This window comes from Corvus cornix, chromosome 10, assembly GCF_000738735.6.
Source record: "Corvus cornix cornix isolate S_Up_H32 chromosome 10, ASM73873v5, whole genome shotgun sequence".
Lineage (NCBI taxonomy): Eukaryota > Metazoa > Chordata > Aves > Passeriformes > Corvidae > Corvus > Corvus cornix.
In genome coordinates, this window is record NC_046340.1 from 11,171,146 (window position 1) to 11,190,365 (window position 19,220).

Consider the following 19,220-nt stretch of genomic DNA (forward strand, 5'->3'; position numbering starts at 1 on the left):
CAGAAAATGCAAACATGAAGAAAAGTGAACAAGCCCAGAGGGATCTTACACAACTCTTTTAATGCCAAAAAATATTTTTAGCTGTGTTTCATTTTAATACAAAGTACACATTCTTCTCGACATCTGTTTGCCTTTCTCCAGCCATATGGACTCAAAACATGAAAAGTAAATTTTCTGTAATTAAAGGACAGTCAAATTTGTTTCCTCACTTGGTAGAGGTTTTTAACAATATGAAACACAATACAGCTGAAGACCTCTTTATTTTTTCCCTGAGAAGAACTGTTTCTTTGGAGAGAAGCTGTATTTTTTTCTGGAAAGTGCATGTGATTGTTTTAATGCTTCTCTGGTCCCTCAGAATTTTTAGAAGGAATCGATGGTTGCTTAGGAACGAGCGCTCACGATCCGGGTTTCAGGCATGTGAGAGCCAAAGGGAAGGTGTGCATCCCCCAAAATACAAATTCCTGCTGGGAATTTGAAAGTTAAGCTCTCAAAATTGAAGGGAAGAGTGAAAAAGAGGAAAGTAGGTGTTAAAAAGCACTGTCTGGGCATTGTTTGAGATTATATTAAATGTCACAGATGTGCACAGCTGCAGTTGCTAAAGGAGCTTGTGTGTTATCACATTCTAGAGAGAGATGGTGGTCCAGGAGATCATATGGAGAAATAAAAGGCCTAAGGAGCCTCAATTTATTTGTCAATGAGAAAACCACCAGCAGCAGTCAGGGTTTGGAGGTTCCTAAGCAGGGAATAATGTATCTGACAGGAATATTATGTCTGACAGCAAATGTTTTCAATTTAAGAGAAGGCAGGATGAAATCTGGTGGCTCAGTGCTGAATCTGGTCCAAGCCAGACTGGATACAGTGTTTCACACATAGAACAACTGATCAATAAGTTATGAAATCAGAAGAGAGGTGGATTATTTAAATTATAGTCTTAATTTATCATTAAGCTTAATGCGGATCATTGGTAGTTTTTGATCTCCTTTTGGATAAAAGATTAGATGAAAGTCTCCATTGTGGTCTTTTTTCTTCAGTTGTTACCACTCAGAAATCTTATTTTTAGCAGTGGGTTACAAAACCTAAGTAGGATTATGAACAAAAAGTTGGAGGTGGAACAGGAATGGAACTTGAGTGTTTGATATTTTTAGGTACCTAAATTCAAGATCAATGCCTAACTTTGCTTAGCAGCAGGTATTTAACAGGCAAAAGGACTGGAGGCAGCTCCTGCAAGACACTGAAGGCTGCAGCCAACACGAGGCAGCTGAATTGTGTTCAGCCTTGTCTAGGATCAAGGCTGGTCCTTAGGGAAGGGAAAAAAAAGTGGTTTTTTCTGTACAAAATTATGGTTAATTTACCAGTGTCTCAGCAGAGACAGCTGTCTAGAAATTCAGACTGGTTTTACAGGAGATTTCTGGAGATATTTTTTTTCTGCTGGTGTATTTTTAATCAAGTTTGGAGTATGTGGGTGTGTTTTTTACAAAAATACATGATCAAATAAGTATTTATATACTTCCCTTCTCATAAGAATTACAGATTTTAGTCCTCAAATAATAAACCTTTGTGTTCCAGTTTTTTTACTTTCACCATGTGTAAATGTTGATGAAAACTTCCAAAGTGGAGGTTAAGGCAGAAGGCAATTAATTACTCCAGTTGGATTTTTATGTCAAAAAAATATTAATAACTGTGAGTGATCCAGTGCTGATCCAGACAATCGGGTATGGTTTTAAATTTGAAAAATAACTTTTCAGTTTCTTCTTTGGTTGTATATTCTCTGCTCCAGAGAATCTAGACCTTATGCACAAGTCTATTGTTGAATCAGTTGCTAAAAATAAACAGCATTTTTCCCAGTTTTCCTTTTGAAAAGCTCTTAGCAACAGTGGGATATATTTGCCTTTGCTGGGGGTGTGTGTGCATGCAGGCAGTTTATTTAATCTAATAAACAAGGTCATGGCTTACCAGGGAACCTTAAAAACATTTCTCCCTATTTTGGTTCTTTCTGTGCCAAACCAACCTTCCATCCTTGGAAGAGTCACCCTGGACCTGCAGAACTGACAGAGGCACCTTCTCCTGTGTGTAGGATCTGCTCCGGGAGAGGAGTGGAACAGGGATCTGGGTTCTCTTGTGATCATGGGGTGCCACTGGCACAGGTGCTCAGAGAAGCTGTGGCTGCCCCTGGATCCCTGGAAGTGTCCAAGACCAGGTTGGACGGGGCTTGGAGCACCCTGGGATAGTGGAAGGTGTCCCTGCCCATGGCACGGGGTAGAAGGAGCTGACTTAAAGGTCCCTTCCAACCCCATCATTCTGGGATTTTCAAGCAGAAAACTCTGTCTTTTCCAGTATGATGAGTTTTCAGCCCCATAATCAGGATCAATAAAGTCGTTTCTTTCTGTCCTTGGAAGAGGAGGATTATCATGGATGGCTGTGACAAGAAAAATTGCATTGGACTGAAAATTACAGAAACCTGTGAAATCCTTCCTTCTTGCTTGTCACTGTTTGTGGACTGTGCTTCCTTAAGGAGATCCAAACCATGGAAATGCTGCTCTGGAAGAGCATTGTGTGCAATGTTTATTTGAGTGGATGTTGTTAGTGGCCAAATGTTTGTTTAAAATAAACATAAACCTGACTGATTCCTCCTGAGGAGCGATTTATTTGTTTCAGATTTGCACTACAACAGTGTTAAAGCAGACATGAAAAGCAACTTTGTTTTTTGTGGGTTTTTTTTAAAAACAAATTTAGGCTTCAGTTTACAGCCCTGTTTGAAATATTTTAGAGCAATTTGATTCAAGTTCAACTATTCAAATATTTCTTATTAGGATGGCGGCTCCTTGGATCAAGTGCTGAAAAAGGCTGGGAGAATTCCAGAGCAGATCCTGGGCAAAGTTAGCATTGCGGTGAGTGGCTCCATGGGAATGGGCACCTCTGGGGCTTGGTTGGGCAGTGCCACATCCAGGACTGAGGGATGAGGGAGAAGGGAATATTCCCAGATTTTGCAGTCTGTTGCTTTCTCTTCTAAAGCATCTTTGTACGTGGTAACTGTGGGCACTGGAATGAGTAACACATTCTGGTGTGTGTGCTTGGAGTTGCTGCTTTTGGATCAGTTGATGCTTCTGGATAAGAGCTGAATTAACACTTCCTTATTTTTCAATATTACCTTTTCATCTCCATTCTGCAAAAAGCTCTGTATGCAGAACTTCCAGGAAGGGCTTGGATGACTTTGTTTTTCTGAGGCGGAGGTATAAATTAAAACTCAGTGTTGATTGGCAGTGATTACATTTTGGGATTTCTGTTAAGCTGCTTTCAGATGGAATTTTTGTACAGACAAAACATTCAACTCTCTCTTCTGCTTCCTAAATTAATTTCTTTTTCATTTGTCTCTAGGTAATAAAAGGACTCACATATCTGAGAGAAAAGCATAAAATAATGCACAGAGGTGAGATAAAAGTTTGTGTTGTAACTTTTCTTGAATATAATTTTTATTCACATTAAAATACCTCTTTTTCTCTATGATTGGTTCATCATGGTTCCATATGCCTTTGGTTCAAGGGGTTTTTCTTGGGCAGTGTAAGGCAAACTTTCTGTTTTAAATCTAAATCTCTTACCATGACTATCAGGTATCTTCAACTTTTGTCTTCCTGCAGCTTATCTGGGTTTATAATCCATGCTTGAACCTGCTGTTCTTGCATTATATGTGCGCACAGAACTTGTCTGTGTTTGAGACTGATTGCAGTTGAAATCTCTGATGTAGATTTCATTTGACTGTTCAACAGTCATGGCCATTAAAACTTTTTCAAGAAAGTCACTATTTTTCCCATCTGTCTTACATTCACATACTGTTTACTGACATTTGTCATGCAGAACTGCATTGTTTTTATACTTTAAAACAATTAAAAAACCACGGTGAAGCTGTGTAAAATGGGAGTGTTGCTTCTCCTGGATCTTTAGTTATTTTAGAATAAATGTATTGGATTATTTTCTGCTTTTAGTTGCCCTTTTTAAAATCCAGCTCTTCCATTAATCTGTTGCATGTTCCGTTAAAGAAAAAGGACCCTTGGTACAGTAATAAATCCATTATTGCTGCTGTGGATGTGAAGGTGGAGCTGGAGCAGTCCATGTTCCTGTGTGGCTGTTGGAGCAGTGGTGGTGCCCTGTGTGCAGCCCACAGCAGCTGCTGGGGGAGCTTTGGACCGTAGGAGAATCTTCAGGCATTAATATGTGTCTTGAGTTTACATTTGTTGCCCAGACCAAAAAGAGGAATTAGCAATCCCAGCTTGCACAAGCTGTTGTAGGATCACCTACAACATGAACTTGTGTTTATCACACATTTCTGGCTTGTGGTTTTTTTAAACAAATATAGCTCTCTTGTGGAGCAAGGGGGTTGGAGGGAGACTCTAAAACATTTCTGATGATAGTTGCAAAGTCATTTGTCTCTGTTCAGAGCATAAGGACTCCAGGGAAAGAGATCACCTTATTTTAGGGCATCCTGGAAGAGTAACTGCTGCATCTTCCTGTTCTCAAGTCAGCCACAGCAGTGGGTTGTTACTACATTGGTTGCTTGGTGGTTTTTTTTTAGGTTGTTCTTGCTCAGCTGAGACAGCAGTTTTCATTTATTTATTTTCAGTTTTACAGTCTGTAAATCTGATAAATCCAAAATGAAGCCTTCCTGATCTCATTTAAGTGCAGTTAACCTCACAGTATTTGCTACATCAGAGACTGCGCTTCAGGTTCATGGACCAAGAAAAGTTCCTTCTCCCCATTGCTTCCAGTTTTACTGGATTGCCCTGCAGTGTAAAATTGCATGTCCACATTGTGGTTTTTATTTTTCAGCTCAGTTTCCATCCTGTGTGCTCTGACAGCAGCAAGAATTCATGACCTTGTGCACTTCTTGCAGGAGCTGTTCTGTGATCACATCACATCTGTGATGTCTGATAAAGAGGGAGCCAAAGTGATGTTTTGGGAGTTGATCATGGCCAGTGCTGGCAGCTAAAAGGAAAACCAGTCAGAACAGGGACTGGTTTTCCCATCTCTGGCCATCATGAGCCAAACTTGCAGTTCCTGTCCTCGATGCTGTCCACGGGTCTGTCTGTGCTACAGACTTCGTGCATTATTTGGACACCCCTTATGAAGGTTGGAGTGCAGGTGAAGCTGCTTCTGGCAGTTTTTCCAAACTGCCTCTTCCTTGAATCCCAGCTGAAATAAACAGTGCTGGTAAAAGCACTTTTCTCTTCCTGTAACTGTGTCAGCATTATTTTATACACAGCTCTGATAATTGGAGATTTCTGTGCTTTGCTTTCTCTAGCCCCTGTAGTTTGCTATAGCACTGCACTGACAAGGTGTGAACAACATCTCACATGGGCTGTTTGTTCTCACTCATCCATCCCTGGGGAAAATGTGTGCACTTGGTGGGCTTGTTTTCAGTAGGATTTATAGGAGTTGTGTTGTGGGGAGAGTGGGTGACTTAAAAATGAAGAGACATCACTGTTAAACATGAGAACATAGCAACAAAGGGCCAAAAAATCTGTTCTTAAATCTAAAGACAGCAAGGCTTGTGAGAACTCATTTGCAGGAAGGAATTTATTCCACTGCTGTGTTTTATTACCTGTGTGGCAGTATCAGCAAGTTTGGAATATTGAGCTTAAACTGTTTTCGTGCACAGGTGTGTCCTGGACTAATTGTGGGGAAAAGTGTTCATTTGTCATTCCAGACAGCTCAAGAAAGAAATTATTGGGTCTTACTAGAGCAGGAATGGAAAATACAGTCCTTTTATAGAGGAAAATACAGTCCTTTTACTGCTCTTCTGGAGCTGGGTTCTGGTCCTCTCTGAACAGACAGGAATGAAATCACGAAACCTCTGGAAGATAAACTGGTGGGATACAAGGCACAGGAAAGGAAGGGGCAAGGAGCATCACTGTGCTAGACATTCTAATAATATCTTCTGTTAAATAAAGACGTCTCTGGTCCGGTGTGAAGCTTAAATCCTCTCTGGAAAGTCTCTCTTTGCATAGAAGCTGCTTTGTAAGGTTTTGAACCCCAGCTGGAGGCAGCAGCCCCAGGGCAGGAGGTGCCACCCAGCAGGGAAGTGTCAATGGTCTGTTCCAGGGTGGCAGTTCCAGAGGATTCTCATGAGATCCTGCTTCGGGAAATGGGAATTGATTGGAAGATCTCAATAATGTGCTGCAAGACACGTCTCTGGTGTATGTCCTCACATCTGACTGCTCAGTAACTGGTGCAGAGTGAATTCTGGTCTGAAGGTGTTATGGCAACATCCAGGGCCACCTTTCAGAATGAACTTGTGGGGCAGAGCAGAGGAGGGAACCTCTGACAGAGATTATCAAGTGTTCTGGAAACTTCTCTGTATTGCCAGCTCCCTTTGCAGTGTCATATATCCATCCCCCTGGCAAAGGACTTCTCTATAATTCTCTTCCTGGCTTGTCTGGGGTGGTGTATAAAATACCTTCCACTTTCTTTAAAACAGAAACACTTACATAACACACTTTGTGTTCCTTTTGTCTGTTCCTTGCAAGTTCCAGCATACATTTTGCAGGATGCCTTGGCATTCCTGTTCCTCTGGCAATACAAATCTCTGGTTTCCAGAGAAACTGCTGAAGTGTTCAGAGGCTCTGGAGTGAAAATAGAATAGGTGCTACATTTAGAGGGGTGGAAAGGCAGCAGCCTTCCAAACATCACTATGATCACATGGGGGTGCCTTGTGTGGAAAATGAAAATACTCCAGGGAAGAGAAGCTTTGTGCAGAAATCCAGTGAGGAGGCGTGGTTGCTGTGCTGGTCTGAGAGGTGCAATGTGGCATTGCCACCTGCAAAAACACTGAAGGGAAAAGTGAAGCCTTCGAAAGACCAGGGGGATTCTAAAACTTTAAGATGCTCATAAAGAAAACTTTGTTTGGGGCACTGACAGTGGAATGGTAACGATTTTTTCTTTGCCATTTAATTATGAAGTATGAATGAACTCTAGACACTAAAGTGAGGATTTACGTCTTTGTTCCGAGTTGAATTTTTAGCTGTGCATTGATGAGCAGCACAAATCTGGGTATCTGTGATTTGTTCAGGCTCTGCTGTGCTTCCAGTGTATTTTGCAAACACTGTTTTTTCCACCTTGCTTTTGCACAGAGCTTTGGGTGCAGATTCCTGTGCAGGTGGGAATCTCTAATCTCTGCTCCCTGCTTCCCTGCTCCGGCTGCTTTGGGTTTGAGTTTGGTTGTTTTTTAGCTCCTGCTGGCATTTTAAAGCGGTAGGTCAAGCTCCCAGACTGGATTCTTCCTTTCCACAGTGGAGTGTCCCTGTAGTGAGGTCTCTCAGCAAGAAGGAGACAGAGCTTGCAGAATGTCCAGCTGTGTGCCCAGCAGCCCTGATCCTCTCCTAGGAGTGGGGAATTGAAAGCAGCACATGCAAAATACCTGCCTGGATTTTTTGTACACAGATCAGCCAGGACACTGCTCCCGGTGTGCCTGAACAGTTTCAGTTTCCTGGAAGGGGATTTCAGGGACAAGAAAATGGCGCCACAATTTCCAAAAGTAGATAATTATCCAAACTTTGTGTTATTCCTCAAAAGGGAGCTGGAGGAGGAACAGCTGAAATACAGTTTTGTTTTATTTTGCCCTCCCCATGGACCTTGTTCAGTGAGGCATAAACATCCTGCATGGAGATCTTTCTCCAGTGGGGAGAAGTCACATCAGTGTCCTCTTCCCAGGGACATCCCCTGGGCATCCCAATCAAAGGGCAGCTCTTGGAATATATCTGTGCTTAAAAGTGAAAAGCAAATGAAAATATGTGACAGCCTATGGACTTCTGGGTCTGCTCTGAAGTGAAATTAATGATTCTCTTTCTTCAAAACAAATTTCCAGGTCCCTTTTTTCTGCAGCATTACTCTGCCAATGTGGGCTGTTGGTTGCTTATTTTGATAATGGGTTGGTAATGACCAGCTAAGCAGTGAGATACACTGAAAAACCTCCTTACAGCTATAAAAGAAACACTAAACACTTGTTCCCTGTACCTTTGCATTCACAAAGAGCTGTTATTAGTTGCTAAGCTACCAGTGACCCTTATTAAATTTCCATTTAGGAAAAGTGATGAATTCAAAATCATGAGGGGGTTCTCTCAAAGGAAAAACAACCTCAAACTATTTTAAATACATATTTTCAATAATAGGGAAATTATTTTTTAAGAGCTTTTAAAAAAAAAACAACAACCCAAATCTAAACCAACAAACAAACCCAAGACCACCACCCAAAAAAACCCCAACCAAACCCAGAAAACAAGAACCCACTCCAGGAAGTGTTTGGGCAAAGGATGATTTATGCCTATGTAGATATGGAGGAATGAGTGTGGTTGCTGTAATTCATTGACCTTTGTAAAATAAATATGTAGGGCCTCTTTATTGATCATTTCTAGGCAAAGGATCATCATTCAAGAGGAGTTATGCTGTTGTACACTTACTTATCTCAAAGGAGATCATTTATCTGCGAGGAGGATGTGGATGCTCAAATCTCATATTTAAAAGCCAGGAAATAGGGCGAAATCAAAAAGCTGACAACCTTTTATGCATGTGTAATTTCAAATATTTCTTTTTATTTATCTGTAGTTAAATAGAGAGTTTGTGAAATGGGCCTGGGAGGGACCCAAATCTGTGATTATTCCCAGAGAATGGAAGCAAAGGGAGGCACATGAGAATTACCACCTTGCATTGTCGGATTTCCTGTTTTATGTCTTAAATCATCCATTCATTTTTCTTCCAGATGTTAAACCATCCAACATTTTGGTAAACTCTAGAGGTGAAATCAAGCTTTGTGACTTCGGTGTCAGTGGACAGCTGATAGATTCTATGGCAAACTCCTTTGTTGGCACACGCTCCTACATGTCTGTAAGTACAGATTTAAGTACAGATTTTACAGCTCTGAGTTTGTTAGGGTTGAGTTGTCCCAGTTCTGGTGATCAAACAAGAACCAACTGTTGCTGTTCCTGCTGCTGTTCATGGTTCAGCTCTTCCTGCATTCCAGGAATATTCCAGTGTCATATCAGATTATGTGTGGGGGGGAAGAAGTGTTGCAGGAAAAGCCAAGCACTTGGAATATTTATAACATTCCAGAAGAGATGGGACTGTGTCTACACTGCAGAATCCAGTCAGGTTTTGCATTTGGGGGTTGTACACGTGTGTCTCCCAGAAAAGCCCAGTGTTTATGGTTTGTTTTCCTTAGGAAGTGTGGTTCTCCTCCCACTCCAGCATTCGCTGGGGTCACTCTGTAGGCAAAGTGCTGCCTCACCAGCTCCTGGTGTGTCTGCTCCCAGATCCCAGCGTGGCTGCCGCAACAGGAGAAATCCTGGGAGTGGCAGGTGTGGGCAAGGAGTTCATCTGGGACTGTTTCCAGGGTGTTCTGTGTTTCTGTGGATTAGGAACACCTTGGAACTTCTCTCCAGATGAGCTTTCTGTGTGATGTGCAAGCCCCAGCTAACGGAAATAACAGCTCTTTTATTCTCACACACCTTGTTCAGCACACAGTTAACTGGTGCAGTTGTTCCCAGGTCTGGCTGTAGGATTAAAACTGTGTGGGCTTAGACTTAAAGGGGAAAAAAGCTTTAATGCTGCCTCTGTTCAGCATGAGACCTGCATTGTCTTTGTGTCATTTCATCTTGGGGACACGCTTGAAATCGAGCTGGGGTTTAAGTTCTCACATCTGGGGGCTGTTGCTAATGAGCAAAACCAAATCCACAGCTCCAGCTCATCCACACTCCTGCCTTTCCCTGTCTCTTTCAGAAGGGATGAGAGCCAAGTGCTGTCTGCCTTCAGTTTTCTTCAATTTACTGTTTTTACAAACTGAGGTTTGGCTTTGCTCTCTGGCATCACAGACCAAGCCATGAGGGGGATTTTGTTTTGGTAGTGTTGGAAGGATCTTCTCTTGCAGTAGCTCCCTTTGCACACTTCTAAACATACAGAATTATTACCTACCAAACATCCCTTTCTACTGCATGGAGGTGTGTAAAAACACAGTGTTTAACTTGAAACAGTTTCTACGTTTTAATTATATCCACCCACCTTCCTTTACACTTATGTTTTATGAAAATCTTGGGTTTTGGGCATCTCCATTGTTGTCCAGCAGTTGTGTAGTTTGTCCAGATGGCTTTGGAACTGACTGGGGTGGGACACTGCAGAAAACTCAAATATAATCTCAGTAACTCCTACAAAACTAATTTAACAAAACTATCACCCCCTTATGGCAGAAGGAAGAGGCTTTACTGCATTCTCACATTCTCTGAGAGGAAGTTTCAAATTACATATGTATTTTTCCAATATGTGCATGTAATCAGAGAAGAATCTGCACCATTTTGGTAAAATATGAGCTTGATTTTAAAAAGTACAGAAAAGTGAACATTTTCTTTGAGAATTCTTAGTAAAAATGGATCTACGAGTGAAGTACATCAATGTATTAATAATTTCAGGAACCATATTCAACACTGAACATAGACTGACAAAGCAGGTGCAAAAATTAAGCAAAAGGAGTTAGTGCAGCACTCATCTTTTGGCTTTGGCAGAAGCAGGTGGAGGATCACACTGCTCAAAACTGAGGGTCTGTGAAGCAGTGGGACTGGAATAGCCAGATTCACTTCTGATCATCATTCAACTGACCAAAAAAATCCCATACTTAAATATCTTTACAGTGTGTAAATCTCCTAAAGACAGTACAAAATATATTTTTGGTTGAGTCTGATCTTGCCTGCAGAGCCTTGTGTAATACTTCCATTAGATTTGTGCTAAAGAAATAAAACAGTACATCAGAGTACCATTTCTGAGAAGTCTCACATTGTTTGCAGTGACGGAATGTTTGGGGAATTTCAGGAAGTTCCGAGGACAGATTTCCAGGAGAACACCAATACGTCACTCATTTGAGCATGCTGTACTAAGAAGTTGGGGCTTCATCCTTTACTTTATCCAGGGTATTGCTGAATGTAATTTTTAAAAAAACTTTTTTGTTACAAACCTGTGTCTCCTCCCCTCCCCTTTGTTTTGCAGCCAGAGAGGCTGCAGGGCACTCACTACTCAGTGCAGTCGGATATCTGGAGCATGGGGCTGTCCCTGGTGGAAATGGCCATTGGCAGGTACCCCATTCCCCCTCCTGACTCCAAGGAGCTGGAATTGATGTTTGGCTGCCCCGTGGAGGGGGATTCTCCAGTCACAGAGACCTCCCCCAGGCAAAGGGCGCCTGGCCGACCGATGAGCTGTGAGTTACAGCACTGTTAAATTCATTTCCAATACACTTCTGTGTCAGCTTCAAGGTCTTTCTTATCTGATCTTGGTCTGCACAGTGGGGCTTTAAACTTTTAAAAAATCAGGGTTGCATTGGGCACCTGGCTCAGCTTCACTGTGAGGAGCCATGTGAGAACAGAGCACCAAGACCCTTTTGTTGGTGGTTCTTGTGAACAGCCCCGTTACTGGGATCCCAGTCTGTTGCTCTTGGTCTCTCCAAGATGCTGATCCAAATGCAGCAGGATGATTCCCAGTGAAGTGAGTGCTTTGGATCAGACCCAGAAATGACTCCTTGCATGAAAGCATTACCCTGTTGCTGTTGCACCTTTTCCTGTAAATCTGCTGCGTGTCAGGTGCCAACAGTGTCAGCTTGGGCTTCCTGAAGCACTCTTGCTATGGAGGGAGAGTAACACTGTGATTCCACTTCTCCCATTTCTTCCCAGCCTATGGATCAGACAGCAGACCGCCAATGGCAATCTTTGAACTTCTGGATTACATTGTCAATGAGGTAATTTATAAACTTAAAAACCTGCACTTTACAACTGTAAATTTTTAAAGCATCCTGGAATTTGGGGGACTGTGGGATTAGTGCTATTTAGTTTGGTTTAGCCAACCTAATTCACAATTCTCCTATCTTTCAAATAGCTAAGCTCCAAGGCTAGTTAGAGATTGATATTTTAGAATGGATTGTTTCCATTATTTTCACATGTACCACTGAAACTTGTGTGACTCCACGGCTTCTGTTCTTCTAAAAAAACAAAGCATGCTCATGTTAGCTGTCATTTGTAGCAGCTGGATAACAATTGTTCCAGCTGGATGAATTATTGAAAACTGTCCAACTCGCCCATTTAAAAGGCACAGTTGATGTCTGGGTCCCTGCATTGCGTGTGCCCCTGATAAATTGATAAATTGCTTCTGTAACTCATCTGCTTGCACAATGCTCTCAGATTACAAAGCTATTTTGCATATTATATAACACCCCAATCTGCCAGCACTAACTCTGGGAATAGAGTTAGCACTGAATTACTTCAGCTGCTGTGGTCCTGCTCTTGCAGCATCCCTGAGGGGGTCAGTTTGGGCTGAAAAGCTGCAGTAGTTGAGAGTTTGGCAAGATTATCTTGTGCCACCACTGATTTAGCACAAACATCTTCAGCAGGATCTGCTGCCTCCAACACAGGCTGTGCACCAGAGAGTGAGTGCAGGCCTTGTCTCTGCTCTGTACATAAAAGTAATTCCGTGTAAGGATGAAAACTTAACCCTGATCCTGTGGCAATGTCCTGGAGGACAAGGCAATAACGTGCAGGTTAATGTAGTCCCCCTTCTTTATTTGTCAGAATTCTTTTTTAATTCAGAGCCTGAACAAACTCATTCCCAGGGACAGAAAATTTAGGTCAAAAGGATTATGGAAGTAATGATGGGCAGGGCATCTTCCCTTAGCAGTGCAGAGAATGACAGGGTGCTCATTAGTGGTCTGAGCCTTCTTTAATGAGAGCTGAGGCTGTGCTCACCCCATTCAGGTGTGTGGGGAGAAAATAACCAACTGACCAAAACCCACCCCATACCAGGGAAATTCTGATTCATTACTGAAACACCTGAAATCCTGCAGCTGGGAGTAATAATCCAAATCAGCCAGGGTTTTACAGCTTTGCTCAGATGTGGGACATGTAACTGGTAGATCCCTGGGTAGGTTGTGCATCATCATGTGTTAGTTATGCTGAATGATTGCTGATTTTTAAAATTTATTGATTTATTTATAGCCACCTCCAAAACTGCCCAATGGTGTCTTTGGTTCTGAATTTCAAGATTTTGTTAACAAATGGTGAGTATTGTCTCTGTATTTTCTCTGTGGCTGAGTGGCAGACGGACACACTGGGGTCAGCCCTGCTGTCTTTGTCTATCAGGCACTTGGCAATCAGAGTCCCTGCTCCAGGCCAGGGCAAATGCAAGGGCACTGCAATCAGCATAATCCTCTTTGGGTGTTAATGTGCCTGAAGTTCATCTTACAGGCAATTCATGCATCCAGAGGAACCCCAAGGCTCAGAGATGTTCCCCTCTTTAGAATTTAGAAATTCTTGTAGAATTTCTGCTGCTGTGTGCAGCTCAGAGTAGTCCTTTCCCAGCCTCAGGGAGTGACCCGCAGACAGCTTCTCCAAGGCTCAGGCACATCATCTTGCAGTGGCTGTGCTGTGGGGTGCAGAATCTTGCAGGCTCCAGGTGTTTCTTTCTTCCCCAGGAACCAACACCTTAAACCCAGCAGCCATTCCCCCATCTCTGCTTTCCCAGTTGCACCTCAGTGATGCCAGCACCAAAGCAGTGCTAAGGGAGGCAGCTCACTGCAGTTTCAAAAGTTCATTTATTTAGTAAATATGTTTATTTACAGCTTCCAGAAGGAAGGACAGTAATGCAATAGCTCTGCGTGATACTGAGCTTGAAGAGACTTGGGGGAAAGAAACATGAGGGATAAAGTGGCTCATGTTGTTTTAGTTGAAACGGGATTTCTCTCTCTAGCTTGGTTTAGACACTCATCAGTCACAGACAACTCAGGATTTCTGACCTAGAGCTGTGGAACCCACAGAAGGGAATTGCAGGCTCCCATCTCTGTTTGAGAGGCACCTGATGCTTTTATCAAGTGCTGTCACCAGACCAGAGCAGTACAACCAACATGACACAACTTGAGCCTTATTTTAAAACATAATAGAGTGTAACTTGTGTAATGCCTTGTGTTTTCCTAGTTTAATTAAAAATCCTGCTGAGAGAGCCGACTTGAAGCAGCTGATGGTAAGTGAAGGTTTTTAATTTGATCTAAGAGCACTTTCCAGGCAGATTGGCTTCCTCAGCTGGTCCAGAGCAGATCAGAGCACGTGGCCTCAGGGGTAGCTCAGCTTGAGGAGGAACAGCTTTCCTGAACTAGAGGTCAAGGGGCTGCAGATTTCACACCTTCCTACAAAAGGGACTGTCAAGGAGACTAAAACTGGTGGGTTGTCAGTCTGCCATTTGATAATCACAATGGGTGACTTAATTAACAAAAGAATCTCTCTTGAGTTTATTAGTTAATAATAAAGTACTGATTAATACTTTTAGGAGGACAAAAGAACAAAGCTCCGCATACCATATGGACTAATTAAATATTTTTTATCATCTGTTGTGAAACACAAAATTTCTGGTTTTTACCAGCTTTGTCTTGCAAAATCTGTAGAACTCAACAGAAATCCTGCATTTTTCCCTGTATGAAATAACTCTTATCAGTCTCAATGAATCTTTTTAGTTTTAAGTGCAATGCCAGGACTTCAGTTGTACTGCAGAAAATCAGATTTTCCCTGCCCTGATCCTGCTGTACAATAATGGTGCAAAATGCAAAGAGACTCTTTCTATTACAAAAAGCCTTTCAGTGCCCAGGCAGACATTTTCCAGAGTATCATCTTGAGTGGCTGAGTCACATCCTTATCATTCATGTGGTGTAAGTGCTCTGCAGCAGGCACTGTGGCAGGATTCCTCTGGGATACTTTGGCACGTGCTGGTTGCTTCTGCAATTCTGTGGCAAACTCTCCACGTGGTTTATAAAGTTTTACAGCTTGATTGCTCTAAGTGGATTTATTGTGTTGGGTGTTCCTGAGGGCTGTTCCTGAGCGGACTGAGTGCTGGCACACTGACCCCGTTTCTCCTGTGCCCAGATCCATGCTTTCATTAAGAGATCCGAGGCGGAGGAGGTGGATTTTGCGGGGTGGCTCTGCTCCACCATCGGCCTTAACCAGCCCAGCACCCCCACGCACGCTGCCGGCGTCTGAGCCTGGGGGCAGCTCCTGGACTGTACCTCTGGTGACAACGATGCTCTTCTGGTCCTCTTTCCTCAGCTTGTACCTGTTCAAACATGTATTTCACCTCTTAAGGAAGAATGTCTTGATAGCATGTGCCAAACGGTTTTAAATCTTGTCCTAAACTAATTGGTATCGTACCGGGTTCTGTTGTTCACTGACCAAATGTAAGCTGTGTAAGTTCCAGTGCTTGCTGATTTTAGGTGATTATGGATATTCTTTCTTAATGAAAATATCACTGGGGGAGGTTGGCCCCTGGCTTGTTTGAACTTTATCAAGACTCTCTGTAAATCGTTGGTACTTCAATCATGCTTTCCCTGAGCTCCCCAGACTCGGGATCGGGATGCTCCGAGCCTGTCTATGAGCATGCTTTGCTGCTGCCCAGCTGTACCCGAAAGTTAGGCCTCCTGGCTCCAATTTTGCAGTTGTCTAGAGATCTCTCTCTTTGCAGGTGAAGAAGGCAAGAGCTCTGCATTTCTTGGAATGCACAGAGCAATATTCTAATTGTAGACTTGTTCATATTTCTATATTTATTTTTCAAACATATCATCATCCTTGGATTTAGTGATGTATGTCTTTCTAATTGATTTTTAAAAGTTAGTTCTTGGAAGTGTCCTATGGAATCAAGACAATGATCCAAGCACTTTGCTTTCTTTTAACCTAAAGATTCATGACAACTGTGTTTAGTGTCTAAAAGTGTATGAAAATCCTTTGTTGTTTTATTCTCTCAGATGTTTAGCAATGGGTTCTCTTAATAAATATATTATCAAGTAACTTCTTGAAGCTTTTTTTAAAATGTAACCAAGGCTTTAATCTGGTCACTGCGCTACAAATTCCAGCTCCTTGAAAGGATACTTTGGATGAGGAAATGCCTGAAATTCTTCTCCAAAAGGAATCCCCATCAGTGGGACATGAACTTCCACATGGCCAACAGGCTTGGGTATCAAAGGGCTGGCACAGCCCTGGGCCCAGCAGCGGCAGGAAATGTCTCATTGACACGTCCAAGGCTTCCTCCAGCTTGTCATGGCTCCAATGAGACCTGGAGTGACAGCTGGGAGGATGGAAATTGAACTCTTCCCTGAGCTTTACCTCCACCCAGTAAACAGAACCACACCAGAACCTTTTACTGTTTGCTAAAAGAAATACACAGCAAGGTTTTGGAGGTTTAACTCCCACTTTGGGTTGTCCCCCCAGACAGCAATAATTTGGACACTGCAAACACAGTTCTGTGTAAGGACAGCAGGAAAAGAACTTTATTGCAACATGCACTAGAACTGGGCTGTTCCAAAAGCAAGGGACTTGTTCACAAAAGCAGCAGGAATTCTATCCATGAAAACTACTCTGGACCATGCTGGGCACAAGTAACATTTTTCAACAGTCAGAATTAGCCTTTGGAGTTGAAATACGCCAAGAAAGGCCAGGATGGCTCCTGAGCTCCTCCCAAACCAGCTCTTCACACACATCACTGCAAGGGCTTATTTGACTGTAACATTTTGGCTTAGACTTTTGGAGTTGTTTTACCTGTCAGGCTTGGAAAAGCTTTGTTAAACAGAATCTTCCTTCCTGTTCTAAGTTCCTTCATTAAGACATCCAGGATCCTCAAAGCCCCAGTAGTCTCTAGTACAGGATGAAGCCACATTTACACCCCACTAGTTTCCATTGGTACAAACCAAACAAGAGCCAAATTAACACTCATTAAACAGTGGCAGGAACTCACTGGAGGCTGGATGGTGTCTTCTGACCAGCCCCAGGATACCAGACACTTTTCCAAATGCAAAAGTTGTGGAAATTTCACATCACTTGCCATTTATAACTAAGTTCTTAAATTCCTCATGCTCCTCCTTGAAGATCACATGAAAGCAGGTGGCCTTCCCTTGATTTATGAGGTTACAATGAGAGAAAAGGAAAATAACACCAATTTAAGGGTATTAGCTCCTTAGTACAAGCACCACGGATCATTTCTTGCTCTACAATTTGTGGACAAATAAAAGGCTCCTTGGCTGCTACTCTGAAAGAGCTGAAGTAGAAAGTCCTTCTCTGGGACAGACTGACAGAACTGAAGAGCACCAGGGGTACAGAGAGAGCTCCCTGCTGTGCTCAGAATTGGGCTGACACTGAGAGGACTCTGGGAGTAACTCCAGCTTTCCAGGTAACTGACAACACAGCAGCTGAAGGCTGGAGACAGCCCTGGACACATCTTTTCTCACCCTGTATCTTCAATTCCCAGTTTAGGCAAATGAGGTTATAATGCAATCACTGGTTCAGCACCACCCTCCAGGACCTGGATTTGTTTCTCACATCAGGAAGTGAGAACAGACAAGTTATTGCTTTTAGTGCATGTGTTAAATTAGTCTGGTTGATCAATTACTTCTTCCTTCCACATACAAAGACATTGTAAGAGCTACATTAGGTTTGAAATGTGGAATGGATTATGCTACATATTTGTGCAGCAGATTTTCATCCTTTCAACATCTGAGTCAAGATGTGCCCAGCCTGTGACATTCATGTGTTGAGTGTCACTGCCCTCGACTCTGATATATCAAATAGTTCATATCCACACACAGCACAAAATGGAAATCGGTGGGTTTTAAATGAATGAAGAAGAAATTCCTGAGTCTGTATTAAAAACCATCTCTGATTTTTTTTCTCTCAAGAATCAGATTCCTCCTCCTCTTCCTCTTTATCATCCTGAAGACTGAGGTGTAACTCGGTTTGATTGATGGCAGCCTCATTGTCCATCTGCCCAAGAGTCTGTCATGAGAAAAGAGCTGATTACCAAACCCAACACAGATACCAAATGCTCCTCAAATCACTGTTAAAGCTGTGCAGTCACTGTTAATTAAAGATCTCAGAACTGCTGACTGAGAAGAAGTCCCTGATCTCCAGGGGAAAACTGCACCTGGGTCAGGCTGGCCACATATTGAGTGAAAAGCTGTAGCACCAGTGCTACCCCAGTATCACAAGTGTTAGACAACACATTTCATAAATGGTGAACTGAAGCTACACCAAACAGGTATTTCCCAACCCCCCTGGAAACACGGTGCTGCTTTTGGGAAAAGGTGAAACCAGCAACAAATCAGACATTTTACAGCTGAGCTTTGCAGTGAGGAGAAACATAAATGACGTGACACTAGGAACTGTACAGGAAAACCACGCACAGCCCAGCTCTGCTCATACTGACACCCAGGCATGGGGCCCCCCTTACCTGCTGAGTGTCCTCGGCCAAGGCTGACAGGGGGACAGGGACGTTCTCCTCGCTGGACCTGATCATGGACTGCAGCGCCAGCTCCTCCACCTGCAGGGAGCGGCACTGGTCACTCCTCGCACTCCATTAAAACATCAGACCTGCCAACCCCGGCACTCAGCCCGGGCTATCTGACACTCCTTAACATTTTTGACTCAGAATTTTGGGGGTTTTACCCGTCAGTCTTGGAAAAGCTTTGTTAAATCTTCTGCAACTCTGTTCTAAGCTCCTTTATTGCAATACCCATGAACCTCTAAACCCAAGTGGTCTTTAGCTCCACTACCTCAAACTATCCCTTCTCCATCCATCAGCTAAGACAAACCATACACTCACATTTACCTCTTAGAGGTGTATCCTACATGCTCACAATTACATTTATCTCTTAATGTATGCACAGACTCACAATTACAGATACCTCTTAAAAATATATGCTCCATACACTCACATTTATCTTGTAACGTATCCTACACGCATCACAACTACATTTACCTCTCAGAGCTGTACCCTACCTCTCAGAGTACCGTAGATGGATCGCACTTCCACAGACCACGTGAAACCCCGCAGCAATTCCCTGCTCTCCCTTTCGCTGAGCCAAAGCGGCGGAGGGCCGGTCCTGTGGCGGAGCGTGGCCGCGGAGCGCGGGCAGGGCTGAGGGGCAGGCCCGGCCGCGCCGCTGCGCTCGCGCCGCTCCCGACTCCATCCCCATCCCCATCCCCATCCCCGGTCCCGGGCGGTCCCCGGGATGTCCCCGCGCACCCGCAGCCGGCGGAGCTGATCGTGCAGCGCCGCCTTGACCCGCAGCAGCGTCTCCTCCTCCCTGCGCAGCTCCTGCAGCCGGCTCAGCATCGTCCGCCCGCAGCGCCCCCGCCGGCGGGGAGGAACCGCCGCGCCCCGCCCCGCGCGTCACCTGCCCC

At 43.4% G+C, this 19,220-nt stretch overlaps 2 protein-coding genes across 2 annotated transcripts in view; one reads left to right on the forward strand and one right to left on the reverse strand.

Annotated features, from left to right (window-relative positions):
- MAP2K1 (mitogen-activated protein kinase kinase 1) overlaps window positions 1-15,836 on the forward strand; it is a 33,327-nt gene extending 17,491 nt beyond the window's left edge. Inside the window, exons 4-11 of the mRNA XM_010390937.4 lie at window positions 2,811-2,888; window positions 3,376-3,427; window positions 8,747-8,871; window positions 11,017-11,224; window positions 11,694-11,758; window positions 13,008-13,069; window positions 13,983-14,028; window positions 14,922-15,836. Of these exons, the coding sequence (XP_010389239.2) occupies window positions 2,811-2,888; window positions 3,376-3,427; window positions 8,747-8,871; window positions 11,017-11,224; window positions 11,694-11,758; window positions 13,008-13,069; window positions 13,983-14,028; window positions 14,922-15,035 (750 nt within the window). The 3' untranslated portion in view covers window positions 15,036-15,836. The remainder of the gene's footprint in view (window positions 1-2,810; window positions 2,889-3,375; window positions 3,428-8,746; window positions 8,872-11,016; window positions 11,225-11,693; window positions 11,759-13,007; window positions 13,070-13,982; window positions 14,029-14,921) is intronic.
- A 450-nt stretch (window positions 15,837-16,286) lies between these two features.
- SNAPC5 (small nuclear RNA activating complex polypeptide 5) lies at window positions 16,287-19,199 on the reverse strand. Its single transcript, XM_010390935.1, has 3 exons — window positions 19,063-19,199; window positions 18,268-18,357; window positions 16,287-17,813 (listed from the first exon to the last, which is right to left on the reverse strand). Exons 1-3 carry the CDS (start codon window positions 19,150-19,152, stop codon window positions 17,712-17,714), a joined length of 282 nt encoding a protein of 93 aa, XP_010389237.1. The 5' UTR covers window positions 19,153-19,199; the 3' UTR covers window positions 16,287-17,711.
- Window positions 19,200-19,220: the final 21 nt, after the last annotated feature.

Coding starts and splice junctions, on each gene's coding strand:
- SNAPC5 (XM_010390935.1), bottom strand. CDS start 19,152: ATGCTGAGCCGGCTGCAGGAGCTGCGCAGGGAGGAGGAGACGCTGCTG. Junction 18,358..19,062: donor ATCAGCTCCGCCGGCTGCGG/GTGCGCGGGGAC, acceptor CGCTCCCTGCAG/GTGGAGGAGCTGGCGCTGCA. Junction 17,814..18,267: donor TGGCCGAGGACACTCAGCAG/GTAAGGGGGGCC, acceptor TTCTCATGACAG/ACTCTTGGGCAGATGGACAA.